This window comes from Schistocerca gregaria, chromosome 1 (assembly GCF_023897955.1).
Source record: "Schistocerca gregaria isolate iqSchGreg1 chromosome 1, iqSchGreg1.2, whole genome shotgun sequence".
NCBI classification, from domain to species: Eukaryota; Metazoa; Arthropoda; class Insecta; order Orthoptera; family Acrididae; genus Schistocerca; species Schistocerca gregaria.
In genome coordinates, this window is record NC_064920.1 from 759,527,013 (window position 1) to 759,539,884 (window position 12,872).

General features: G+C 41.5%; 1 protein-coding gene across 3 annotated transcripts in view; it reads right to left on the reverse strand.

Moving 5' to 3' along the window:
• Positions 1 to 12,872, reverse strand: part of LOC126267979 (centromere protein I-like) — a 351,312-nt gene that overhangs the window by 86,948 nt on the left and 251,492 nt on the right. For all 3 annotated transcript variants that reach the window (XM_049973330.1, XM_049973337.1, XM_049973346.1), the window contains exon 12: positions 9,841 to 9,947. In XM_049973330.1, coding sequence (XP_049829287.1) covers positions 9,841 to 9,947 — 107 coding nt within the window. The remainder of the gene's footprint in view (positions 1 to 9,840; positions 9,948 to 12,872) is intronic.

Here is a 12,872-nt window from a genome sequence, read left to right on the forward strand (position 1 = left end):
ACCTGAAGGCAATGCTGAATCATAAGCCAGGCTCCCATAATCGAGATGGGTCTAAATCAACACGTGATAAAGTCAGAGAAGGGTAGGCTGATCGCCACCCCAGCTAGTGTGATTCAAGCAACGAAGAGCGTTAAGATGATGCCAGCACGTTTGATTAAGCTGCCAAATATGAGGGAGCCAAGTCAAACAGGTATCAAAAGGCAAGCCCAAAAACCTATACATCTCTACCACAGCAAGAAGTTTGCCGTCAAGATAAAGCCATAGCTCAGGGTGAACAGTGCAACGCCGGCAGAAATGCATGACGCAAGTCTTGGCGGCCGAGAAGTGGAAGCCGTGCATGATGCCCCAAGACTGTGCCCTGCGGATAGTACCCAATAGTTACCGTTCAGCAACTGCAATGCCAGTGGAGATACAGTACAGGCAAAAGTCATCAGCATACAAAGAAGCCGATACAGGCGTTCCCACAGCTGCAGTTAGCCCATTGATAGTAACTAAAAAGAGGCAGACATTCAAGACAAGTGTCATTCAGGAGCCCATTCTCCTGACTCAGGAGAAACTATAGGAGGGACCAACATGCACGTGGAAGGAACGAAGCGACAGAAAATTTTGAACAAAAATTGGGAGCGGGTCGCAAAGACCCCACCCATGAAATGTGGTGAGGATGTAATGTCGCCATGTAGTATTGTACGCCTTCCGCATGTCAAAAAAGACGGCAACCAGATGCTGACGGCAGGCAAATGCCATACAGATGACAGACTCCAGGCAGACCAAATTGTCGGTGGCAGAGCGACCCGCCGGAACCCACCTTGAGACGCAGCCAGAGGGCCCCGAGACTCAAGTAGCCAACTCAACCTCTGGCTCACCATGTGTTCGAGCAACTTGCACAGAACGTTGGTGAGGCTAATGGGGCAGTAGCTGTCTACCTCCAGTGGGTTCTTGCCTGGTTTCGTATGATAATGCTTTCCTGCCATTGAGATGAGAACTCACCCTCAACCCAGATACAGTTGAAGAGGTTTGGTGGTGTCACTGGCAGTCCACCGAGAGGTGTTTGAGCATCTGACAGTGGATGCGATCCGACCTGGGAACCATATCAGGGCAAGTGGCTAGGGCACTTTGGAATTCTCACTCACTGTATGAAGCATTGTACGATTTGGGATGGCGCGTGTGGAATGAAAAGCTCTGATGTTCCATCCACGCTTTCAGGGAGCAGAAGGTCAGTGGGTAATTCGTAGAAGCAGAAATCTGAGCATAATGCTCTGCAATGGTGTGTGATTTCCATTCAGGGAAAGCCCAGCTATGTTGACTGGGGTCTGATATCCATAGAGTCACCTAATCTTGGTCCAAACCTGCGATGGAGAGGTACAGATGCCAATGGTGGAGACATACCTTTCCCAGCACTCCTGCTTCTGGCAGCGAATAAGGCGATGGGCTGGGGAACAGAACTGCTTAAAGGCAATGAGGTGGTCCAGGTTTGGGTGCCTCTTATGACATTGAAAGGCCCGCACGTGATCTTTAATCACCTCAGTGATCTCTGGTGACCACCAAGGCACAATCCTCTGCCGAGGGGACCCGGAAGAACAGGGGATTGCAGATTCTGCCGCAGAAAGAATGCCGGTGGTGACCGTGTGAACCACCCTATCAATGGCGTCATGAGAAAGAGGCGCAATAACGGCAATGGAGGCAAACGAGTCACAGTCAGTCTTATTTGAAGACCACCTGTGGAGGCGCCCAGAAGAGTGGTGCTGCAGCAGTAACAGAAAGATCGGAAAGTGGTCACTACCACACAAATTGTTGTGCACATTCCAATGGACGGATGGTAGAAGGCCAGGGCTACAGAACAAAAGATCGATGGTTGAGTATGTGCCATGCCCCACAATGAAATGTGTGTGAAATTTACAAGAGAAAGGTCGAGCTGTGCCAACATCTGCTCAATGACAGTGCCTTGTCCTGTTGTCACCAATCCACCCCACAAAGAGTTATGGGCGTTGAAGTCGCACAGTAACAAAAAAGGCGGCGGAAGTTGGTCCACCAGCACAGCCAATACGTGCTGCGGGATATCACCGTCTGGTGGAAGATAATGGCTGCAGGCAGTAACAGCCTTGCGGCATCCGCACCCTAACAGCGACAGCCTCTAAGGGTGTTTGAAGAGGGACACGCTCACTGCAAAGAGAGTGGAGAACATAGACGCAGACTCCACCAGATACCCTCTCATAAGCTGCCCGGTCTTACAATGGGCATTCGAAAAGCCTATGCAAAAATACAAACTACTTACTTGTTTGGGGGTATACCTTTTTTATTTTTCGACACAGTCTCTTTTTAGATTTATACACTTTGTCCAAAGCTGTTCTAATTTGTTGATCCCTTTTGAATAATAGGAATTGTCCAAGTTTGCAAAATAGCTATTAGTTGCTGCAATCACCAACTCATTTGAATAAAATCTTTGTCTTCAGATTGGGGAACAAATACTAGTTCCAGGGAGCCAAGTCTAGAGAACAGGGGGAGATGTGAAATGAGTTGGAATCCTATTTTCATTAATTTTGCGACCACAACTGCTGAGGTGTGTGCTGGTGCACTGTCGTGATGGAAAAGGACTTTTTGTGGTCCAATCGCAGGTGATTTTCTTGCAGCTCGGTTTTCAAACGGTCCAATAATGATGAATAATATGCACCTGTAATAGTTTTACCCTTTTCCAGATAGTTGATGAGGATTATCCCTTGCAAATCCCAAAAGACAGTCTTCATAGCCTCTCCAGCCAAAGCAATGGTCTTCGCCTTTTTTTGGTGTAGATTCTCCCTTGGTAACCAATTGTTTAGATTGTTCTTTGGCCTCAGGAGTATAGTAATTTATCTATATTTCATCCACAGTAACGAAACGACACTTATAAAGTCCTGCGGAATCTTCCAGAAGAGCTGCAAACCATCCTTGCAACACTTCGCACGATTCCGTTTTTGGTCAAGCGTGAGCAACCGCGGAACCCATGTTGCGGATAGCTTTCTCATGTCCAAATGTTTAAGCAAAATGTTATGTACCCGTTCATTTGAGATGCCCACAGCACTAGCAATCTCATGCATCTTAACTTTTCTGTCATCCAACACCTTATCATTTATCAATGATTTCTGGAGTAGTAACCTCCACAGGGCATCCAGAATGTTCAGCATCAGTTGTGCCCACATGACCACTCTGAAAATTTTGAAACCTCTTATAAAGTGTTCTAATCTAAGGTGCAGAGTTACCGTAATGTTTATCAAGCTTCTCTTTAGTCTCCTGAGGCGTTTTGACTTCCATAAAGTAATGTTTAATCACCACACGAAATCCTTTTTCATCCATTTTTTGACAATTGCTCAACTTATTTGACTCACACGAATGCCAAACACAAAGAAATAGACCAATATGGCTGAAACTTGGTGTGTGTTCTTTCCAAGGATGCTACTAACTAAACATGGCCTCAATATGCGCTAGTGGTGCCATCTCTCAGACTTTGCACGGACTTTTCAAATGCCCCTCATATAATAACCCCGATAGCCACGGAGGGCGGGGGATTGCAACGCCGGAAACCAAATTTCCTGGAGAGCAATGCAGAAGAAAGGGTGGAGGCTGACACACTTGGAGACTGCTGGGGCTGAGCAACACCAGCTTGATTCGATTTAACCCATTTCATTGCAGGTCATCTGTCCTGGTGTCACCCAATCCGACCAGGGCTCTCCCCACGGTCCACCTGGCAGGATGGCCATTGCCGGAAGTCCTGGTGCCCCCAGAAGGATGGGAACCTATTCCTTGGTATATGCGGGGAGATCTCAGCTCAGGCATCAGCAGTGAGATCCCCGTGTTGTCAGGGGGCTACCACCAAGAGGGTACATGACAACCCCACCAAGACGGACTGGCTACTGCGCTGGGTTTTGGCTGTCGAAATGGTCCAGAATTGTCATGGGAGTGAAGGATGGTGTGGTACAGGAGATGAGAAGGAGGCAGCTCATAAGACGTTGGATGGAAAGCCCGTTACTTAACAAGAATTAGCATGCAATATCTTGGTGCATGATGGACGAACAAAAAAACAGTATGTAAGGTGTCCTTCCCCAAATGACATGCACTTTCATCAGAAATTTGGAAACGGTGGAAGTCAAACTGAAGAGGGGACCATTACATAAAGGCTGAAACGTTGGGAGACTCCTTTTAACCACGTCTTATGAGAGGCAGGAATACCGTGGGCCTATTCTAACCCCCGGACCCGCAGGGGAGTGTGAACTGAAACGTGGACAATAAGCAGTTCAGACGAGAACAGAACTAAAGTTTTTGATATGTGCTAAAGAAGGATACTGAACATTTGATGGGTAGACCGTGTAAGTAATTGTGGAAAAAAAGGAAATTAGTGGCATAACTTGACTACAAGAAGGGATCAGTTGCTAGGATACACCGTGAGGCATCAAGAAATAGTCAATTTCATAATGGAGAGAAATCTGGGGGTTGAAAATTTCATAGGGAGATTGAGGTAAGATAGACTAGCACGAAGAGCAGCAGCAGCAGCAGCAGCAGCAGCAGCAGCCGCCGCCATAACATAGTGTTCAGAAGGAATAGGAGATATCAGTGCCACTGAAACTTTTGAGTCAGATCAGGAGCCATGCTCTGAAAGCCTGATGATTAAAGCAGCTGGTTGTGTTAGGCAAAATACCTGGGTTCAAATCCGAGCCAGCTGTCTTCTTCAGGTGTTGCAAGTTGTATTGTTATGTCTAATCGCTGCCTGTACTCCAATCAGACTGGGAAATACTGTTGGTCTCGCACCACTATTCATAACTGGGTTTGACTCCTGTCACCCACTGCCCCCTTTGATGCTCTTGTTTTTCAGCTGCTGCTCTGATATTACATGAAACACAAATTCTTTCACTGTTTGTCAGCTGTGGTGAACGTGATGCATGATGAGATCTTAATAACTGAGTATTAAACCACAAGCCTTATTTAAATTGAAACCCCCATTAAGGTGTATTAGGATTTCAACATCTTTATTTTGATAGACTCCTTAACTGCACTGCCTAATAAATGTAGTGTTTGCATGACACTTGTATCATCATATTTCGTTTCATGATTATATTTGAGACAGTACTTGGTGACAACTGATTGCTTGGTTGCTGAAGCTGGGCATGTTGTTTATGTTCATTGCATCTCACCATGTCTCTCTCTTATACTCTGCCCCATGAAAGACATTCCACGATTGAATGGAATGACTGCACCACTCGCTTTCAGAGACCTTGATTGTTCTTAACGTTACTCTTTGTCAATGATAGTTTGTCAATGACAGCAAAATACACTGGAAGTCATGTTTCTGTAGGAGTCTATCTAATTTCCTAGGTATTGGGCCAGCATAAGTGATCCTTAGCTGCTCTATCTATCTCCACACCTTACATCACCACCATCTGCCACAATGAAACTTGGTGTTAAAGATTCTGGTCCACACAGCTTAAACACTTTCAGACAAGGAGAGCATTGACGAAGTATTGCAACACATATAAAGAGTGTATCAAAGGGTGGTTACTCAGGTCATCGAAATGAGCAGATGTTGCACTCTCAATCAAGAATGCTAGACAAAGTGGTAGGTTGGTTGGTTTGTTTGTTTAAAAAACTGCAAGATCATGGTCCCTCGTTCCTGGTAAAATAATTACACAAGGGAAAGAAGAAAAGAAAGGAGACATACAGTACAGGAGAAAGTAAGAACCAGAAGAACGACACAAGGTCAACCAACACTACTGTGGACAAAACAGGAAAAGAAAACCACAGAGATAAGCAAGAAACACATAAAAGGGGTAAAAATAAGAGAGAAGATGACTGTGGTTGGCCGACCACAAGAATAAAAGGAAAAGCCAGCCACTCTGTGACATATTAAAACATCCAGCCTAAAAGCATTAGAGTGGAGAACACAAAGGAAATGCGCTTGCCCGCGAAAGGCAACAGGTCCCCAGTTCGAGTCTCGGTCAGGCACACAGTTTTAATCTGCCAGGAAGTTTCATATCAGGGCACACTCCACTGCAGAGTGAAAATCTCCTTCTGGAAACATCCCCCAGGCTGTGGCTAAGCCATGTCTCTGCAATATCCTTTCTTTCAGGAGTGCCAGTTCTGCAAGGTTCGCAGGAGAGCTTCTGTAAAGTTTGGAAGGTAGGAGACGAGATACTGGCAGAAGTAAAGCTGTGAGGAGCGGGCATGAGTCGTGCTTCGGTAGCTCAGATGGTAGGGCACTTGCCCGAGAAAGGCAACAGGTCCTGAGTTCAAGTCTCAGTCGGGCACACAGTTTTAATCTGCCAGGAAGTTTCAAGGCAAGAATTGCTTACCTACTTTATGGTGGCCCAATACTGGGAAAGATGAATATACTTCTTTGGAAACATGGTAGTGTATTTCACTCCCAAATTTAATTGTAATGTTAAAGATGATCTACATCTCTAAAAGCCAGGTATGTACCACATTCCACACAGATGTGGTACAGCTGACAGTACATTATAAACTGCAGTCTAAATAACTACATACTTCTTAAGGTAGCAGTATGTTGACATAAAACCCACCTTGGTTTAATAGCACCATTCAGGAAGTGTTGTGGAAATAGAGACTACTACATTTTCACTACAACAGAGACTGGAGGGAAACTGATAGAGAAAATTTAATCATCCATAAGGATGGCTACATGTGAAGCCTACAACAATTTTTAGTCAGACCCTGGCAAAATATCTACCAGAAAATCCTACGAGGTATATAAAGTCAATGAAAGGCTTCAAACCTCCCATTCAGTCTCATGTGTGTCTGTATGGTACTGAAATTTAAGCCATGAGAAATATTAAATTCTGAATTTCTAAATATATTTACACATGAGGATACTAACATATCAACGCCTGACTACCACAAATACTCACAAATGAGAAATATTAATATTAGCACCAACAGTATAGGAAAACAAGTCATCAGGCCCTGATGAAATTCCAGTCATATTTTACACTGAATATAGTGCAAAGTTAGCTAATGTTTATCATGAATCTCTTGCAGACTGAGCATTTCTGTGTGACTGAAAAAGAGCACACGTCATTCCTATTTACAAAAGGAGTAGCGGATCGAACATACAGAATTTTAGACTAATACTGCTAATGTCCATCTGATGCAGGATCCCAGAGCATATTATAAACTCCAGCATTATGACATATCAGCTGAAAACAAACTTCTCTCAAAGAATGAGCACTGATTCATGGAAGACAATTTATGTGAAACACATTTTCTTTACTCATATATGACATCTTGCAAACATTAGGTAAGAGCGTATTCAATTTTCCTAGACTTCCAAAAGATGTTCAACACTGTACTACACCATTGACTATTAATGAAGATATGATCTATGAAGAAGTTTATTACAAATATGTCACAGTTAAGTACATATTTTGGTGACTACTTTTGAACTGACTAGTTGATTCTCAAGCCTGACCTAACGAGGCTAAACTGAAACTGCCTGATATTAATGACTACCTCATAAAATTAGCAATACATGCATTCCAATGGTGACAGATAAATATCATAATATACATATGATTACTATACAAGACAAGTCAAGTCACTCAGCTTCATTCTCACTTGTATCGTGAGCTTATTGTAACATTTATCTACAATCATTGTATGATGCATGTATTGCTAATTTTACATGGTTGTCATTAAGATAGGCACTTTCAGTGCAGCCTCAGTAGGCCAGGCTTGAGAATAAAACATGCAGTTTGAGATTAGTTTCAAAAATATATGTACTGCAACTGTGACAGATCTGTAATAAACTCTTCAGGAAATAAAATGTGCACAAGATATGTTCATATGGAATATCCTTCCAAATATATGGTTAACCTGATGAATATTTGAAGTGTAATTGGATATGATGTTCCCAATATATATATTAACGATTTATCTCAGGTACATCAAGCAGCATTGTGAGATTGTGCACTGATGATATTGTTATATACAGAAAAATATCAGTGTTGGACAATTGTAAGGAAATGCAGAAAGACTTGGACAAAAATTCCTCTTAGTGTAATTAATGGCAACTGTCTTTAAATATAAATAAATGCAACATAATGCTTATATCAAAGAGAAAGAGCTTTATACTACCAGATTACAAGATTAGTGGTTAACATCTTGAGCAAGCAGCATCATAGAAGTATTTAGGGCAAATACCAAGATGCAATATGAAATGGGACAATGAAATCAGTATTAGGGAACACAAATAAAAGGTTTAAATTTATTGGAATATTTCTCGGAAAACACAATGAATCTGCAAAGTAACTTGCATAAAAGATGCTGGTGTGAACAGTTCTTATGTATTGTTCTAGTATTTGGAGTCCTAATAAAGTAGGTGTTGCAGTCCTTTACAATCTTGTCAAGGCATACAAGCCAGTTATCCATAGCATCCGGCTTCTGGGGATGGAAAATTGTTGATGCGCCATGGTCTGATGGCCTAATCTGCTGCAGTGGTAAACTGAAATACATCATGCTATGGCCAGATGCTGAGCACCTCAGTTAACTACGTGACAAAAAGTGACATCCTATAACAACAGAACTGGAATGAGCAACTAGAGATGCTTGTTGCTCAGGCTCTAGCTGTATCTTGTCTTCAAAAGCTACCGACACTGCGACCTGCACGACACCAGTGGACAGTCCCATGTAGGCCAATCAACTCTGTCTGCATATAGCCACATAATACGCTGACTTCTGGTCTGTGGGCCACTGCTAGACCTGTTTCCGCGGCTCGAGCCAGAGCCATGAAGAGTGGGCCGCCTACTTATGAATTCATTTGGCCTGTGGGTGTCTCCAAGGAATTGTGGATTCAGGGCTTGAATGCCATGCACCTGACCATCCATGGGACCAGCCAGCAGTCCTACACCTGTGTCTAGAGCCTGCCAGGCCCCTAATGTTTTTACCTCTGCAAACTCTTTTAAATTTCATGGAATGTTTCAGTTATTTTTAAATAGCGCAGTAACTATGATGAATAATGAAAAGAAATTCAGTCCCTTATCAAGTTATTAGACTGTAAGGCGTGCAAAAATCACATTTTCTTGCCAAATAGTTTTCTTAAATTCAGATAAGTACTTCATAGCTGCCAGAACACCATCTCTGAGGACAGGCAGCAGCATTTAGCAGACAGTACAGCCACAACAAAGACGTGCTCATCATGGAATGCAGAGAGCACATCTGTAGCAGTGAAAGGGCTAACTAAGATCCTGTAGCATTGCCCTCTAAATCATCAGATCTATCACATCACTTGATTTATTTTTATATGAACATCTACAATTACAACACACAGATTAAGTTGCTTGTCAACTTCCTTTCTCTATTCCTATGAACTACAACACCCAGTCTATTCAGTTTTTGCTAACAATTCTTTACTGGATGAATTTGTTTAATTCTGCTAACCCATCAGCTTGACACTTAACGAAAACAAATTTTCTGTTTTCACTTAATATGGCCAGTACCAATGTAAAGTTTCAGAATGAGAGAGATTTTCATCTAACTCAACATATAAAAACCTGTCAACGCAACATATTAGCTTTACTGACATATAAACTCTACCATTCATTTTTATATGAAGTATACTAACTCAACTGGGAGATTAGTACATCAATCACTCATGTAAGTTTGGAGAAGTGCTTAAAACAGATTACTGAGCAGTGAGTCAGATTATGATGTATTCTGACTAGCATGCTGGCATGATATTCTGGTAGACCAGTGAAACACCTGTTCACTGAGACATACTGATTTCAATTAATGAGGAAGAGAAGGAAAGAGAAGACAATGCTGAAAAAAAACTTTTTAAAACAATAAGTCTGCAGATTTTCTTACCAAGTTTGAGAAAAGCTGTGCTAAAGTCCTGATGATTGCACACTTTACTTTCACTGATGATGACATAAACAAATTATAGAGGGGTGACAGATAATCCTGCTGCAATTCTGGGGAAAAAAAGAAAAAAGAAAGGAAACAATTCTCACGTGAACAAAAGTTCTCAATCAAAAGTCATATATAACACTTTCTTTGTGCTTAATTTAGGCAAAATTCTAATATTTATTCACTACTTACGGAAATTTTGGAAGGAAAAAATACAAACCAATGCTGTATAATGAATATATATATAAGAAAGTCATTTACATACATGTTTTATTTCATTCATTCTAAACATGCTCTTGTGCTGTGTCAAAGATGCCTAACCCCCCCCCCCCCCCCCCCCCGGCAATACAAATTATGAAACTCACAGTATAATACATAATCAAACACTCAAAACATCTGGATATGGAAACAGCATAGCAAGCACTTCCAACTACATCTACATCGACAGTCTGCAAACCACCGTGAAGTGCATGGCAGAGGGTATGTCCCAGTGTAACAGTTATTACGGTTTCTTCCCGTTCCATTCACGTATGGAATGTGGATTGAATGATTGTCTGAATACCCCTGTGAATGCAGTAATTATTCTGATCTTATCTTCATGATCCCTATGTGAGTGATACGTAGGGGGTTTTACTATATTCCTAGAGTCATAATTTAAAGCTGGTTCTTGAAGCTTTGTTAGTAGACTTTCTCAGAATAGTTTAAGCCTATCTTCAAGAATCTGCCAGTTTAGTTCCTTCAGTATCTGTTACACTCTCCCATGCATCAAACAAACCAGTCACCACTCATGCTGCCATTCTCTGTATACATTCTGTATCCCCTGTTGGTTATACTTGGTTTGGGTTCCAGAAACTAGAGCAATATTCTAGAACTGGCTACACGAGTGATTTGTAAGCAATCTCCTTTGTAGACTGGTTGCAATTCCCCAGAATTCAACAATAAACCAAAGTCTACTACCTGCTTTTGCCACAACTGAGCCTGTGTCATCATTCCATTTCATAACCTTACAAAATGTTACATCCAGGTATTTGTATAAGCTGGTAGATTCCAACAGTCACTCATTGAATATTGTAGTCATAGGAATACTACATTTTTCATTCTGTGAAGAGCACAATTTTACACCTTTGAAAATTTAAAGCATGTTGCCAATCTTTACACCACTTTGAAATCTTATCAAGATCTGTCTTGATATTTATGCAGCTTTGTTCAGACAGTTCTTCATTAGAGATAACTTCATCACCTGCAAACAGTCAATGGTTACTATTAATATTGTCTGCAAGGCCATTGATATAGAACATGAGTGCAAGAGTACCAACACATTTCCCTGGTGCACACTTGAAGTTCCTTCTACATCTAACAATGACTCACCATCTAGATAACATGCTGTACTTCACTTTATACATCATATGGTCGTACCTTCGACAATAAGTGTACATGTGGTACTGAGTCAATTTTTTTTTACCAGCAAACACTGCATTTATCCAAATGCCTTGATCCAAAGCTTTCAGTTTGTCATGCAAGAAAGGTGCGAGTTGGGTTTCCCATGATCAATGTTTTCGGAACCCATGCTGGTTGGCACTGAGGCGGTCAGTCTGGTCAAGACACCTCATTATGTTTGGGCTCAGAATATGTTACAAGATTCTACAAAAAAATTAATGTCAAGGATACTGGACAGTAGTTTTGTGGATAACTTCTACTACCCTTCTTGTAGATGGGTGTGACCTGTGCTTTTTCTCAAGAACTGGGCATGGGTTTTTGTTCAAGGGATCTACAACAGGTTATAGTTAAAAAAGGGGTGAACTCAGCTGCAAATCTGACAGGGATTCCACCGAGCCCTCAAGCTTTGTTCAGTTTCGACGATTTCCGCTGTTTCTCAACACCACTGACACTAATACTTATCTCATCCATATTTTCAGTGGTATGAGAATAAAGTAAACGAAATGCAAACCCGAGTGTCTTTTTACAAGTTGTTGCAAACTGATGCATAGTCTCAGATATAATAGATCTTGTCAACTACAATATGGACAATGCTATTTGAAAAGTGCCTTCTGAATGTCCATATGAATTAACTACAATTATAGGAAGCTGCATGAAATTTTCCCAAATAATTTTTCAAATACTCCATCTGCCATATGAGACAGTTCCCAGAATGCCTGTACTCAAAATCTTGTAGGTGGAGCTAGTCATGGCCTGATGGGAGTCCTACTGACCAATGTTTATTAACAGTGCATATAGTACATAAAATTATGAAAAGCAAAAGAAGAATTCAATAATGACATTTACATTCTTTTCCACACGTCTTGCTGAATTAAGATTTTGCTGATCCACTAAGAGTCAAGTAGGAAAAATGCAAGGTGGTTAGCTGAATCCGAGTACACACCACCAGTATTTTTAAAACTTTGTTTTTCCTGGCATGTCCATCTCATGCAAAACGATCCACTGACATGCAAGCCATATGTAAACATCCCCATTTCATCTTCTCCAATTTAAGGTGCAATAATTCATACTTGCATAGCCCCATACAGATGAATTTGACCTGAAGTTATGTAGTGAAACTATAAATTCGACAAGCAGCCAAGAAATGAAGATCTCAAAAATGCTCAATCCATAGAAATAACATATGCTGCTCACAGCAGTAGACCTCAGGACACAATGTGTACCACATCATCTGTCTGTTCACCCTGACAATTTTTCCCTGATTTGCCTAAAGAGTACCTCACAGCTAATCTACTCTGCCCCAAACAGTTCATGCAGCACAAAATAATTGAATTTCACTGCTTGTGGTGTCCCTTACATTATTTGTGGTTGTCTACACATCTATAACAATAGCAGCAGAAACAGTGGTCCTTAATATTACAGGCATGCATATGCAACACACACAGCACATACAGAGGGATTGCTAAGATGTTAGCACTGGTTGATCAATATCACCACCACTGCTATTTTTAAACGAGTGTGGAAATATTCATTTTGGTAGTAATTTATAAAGA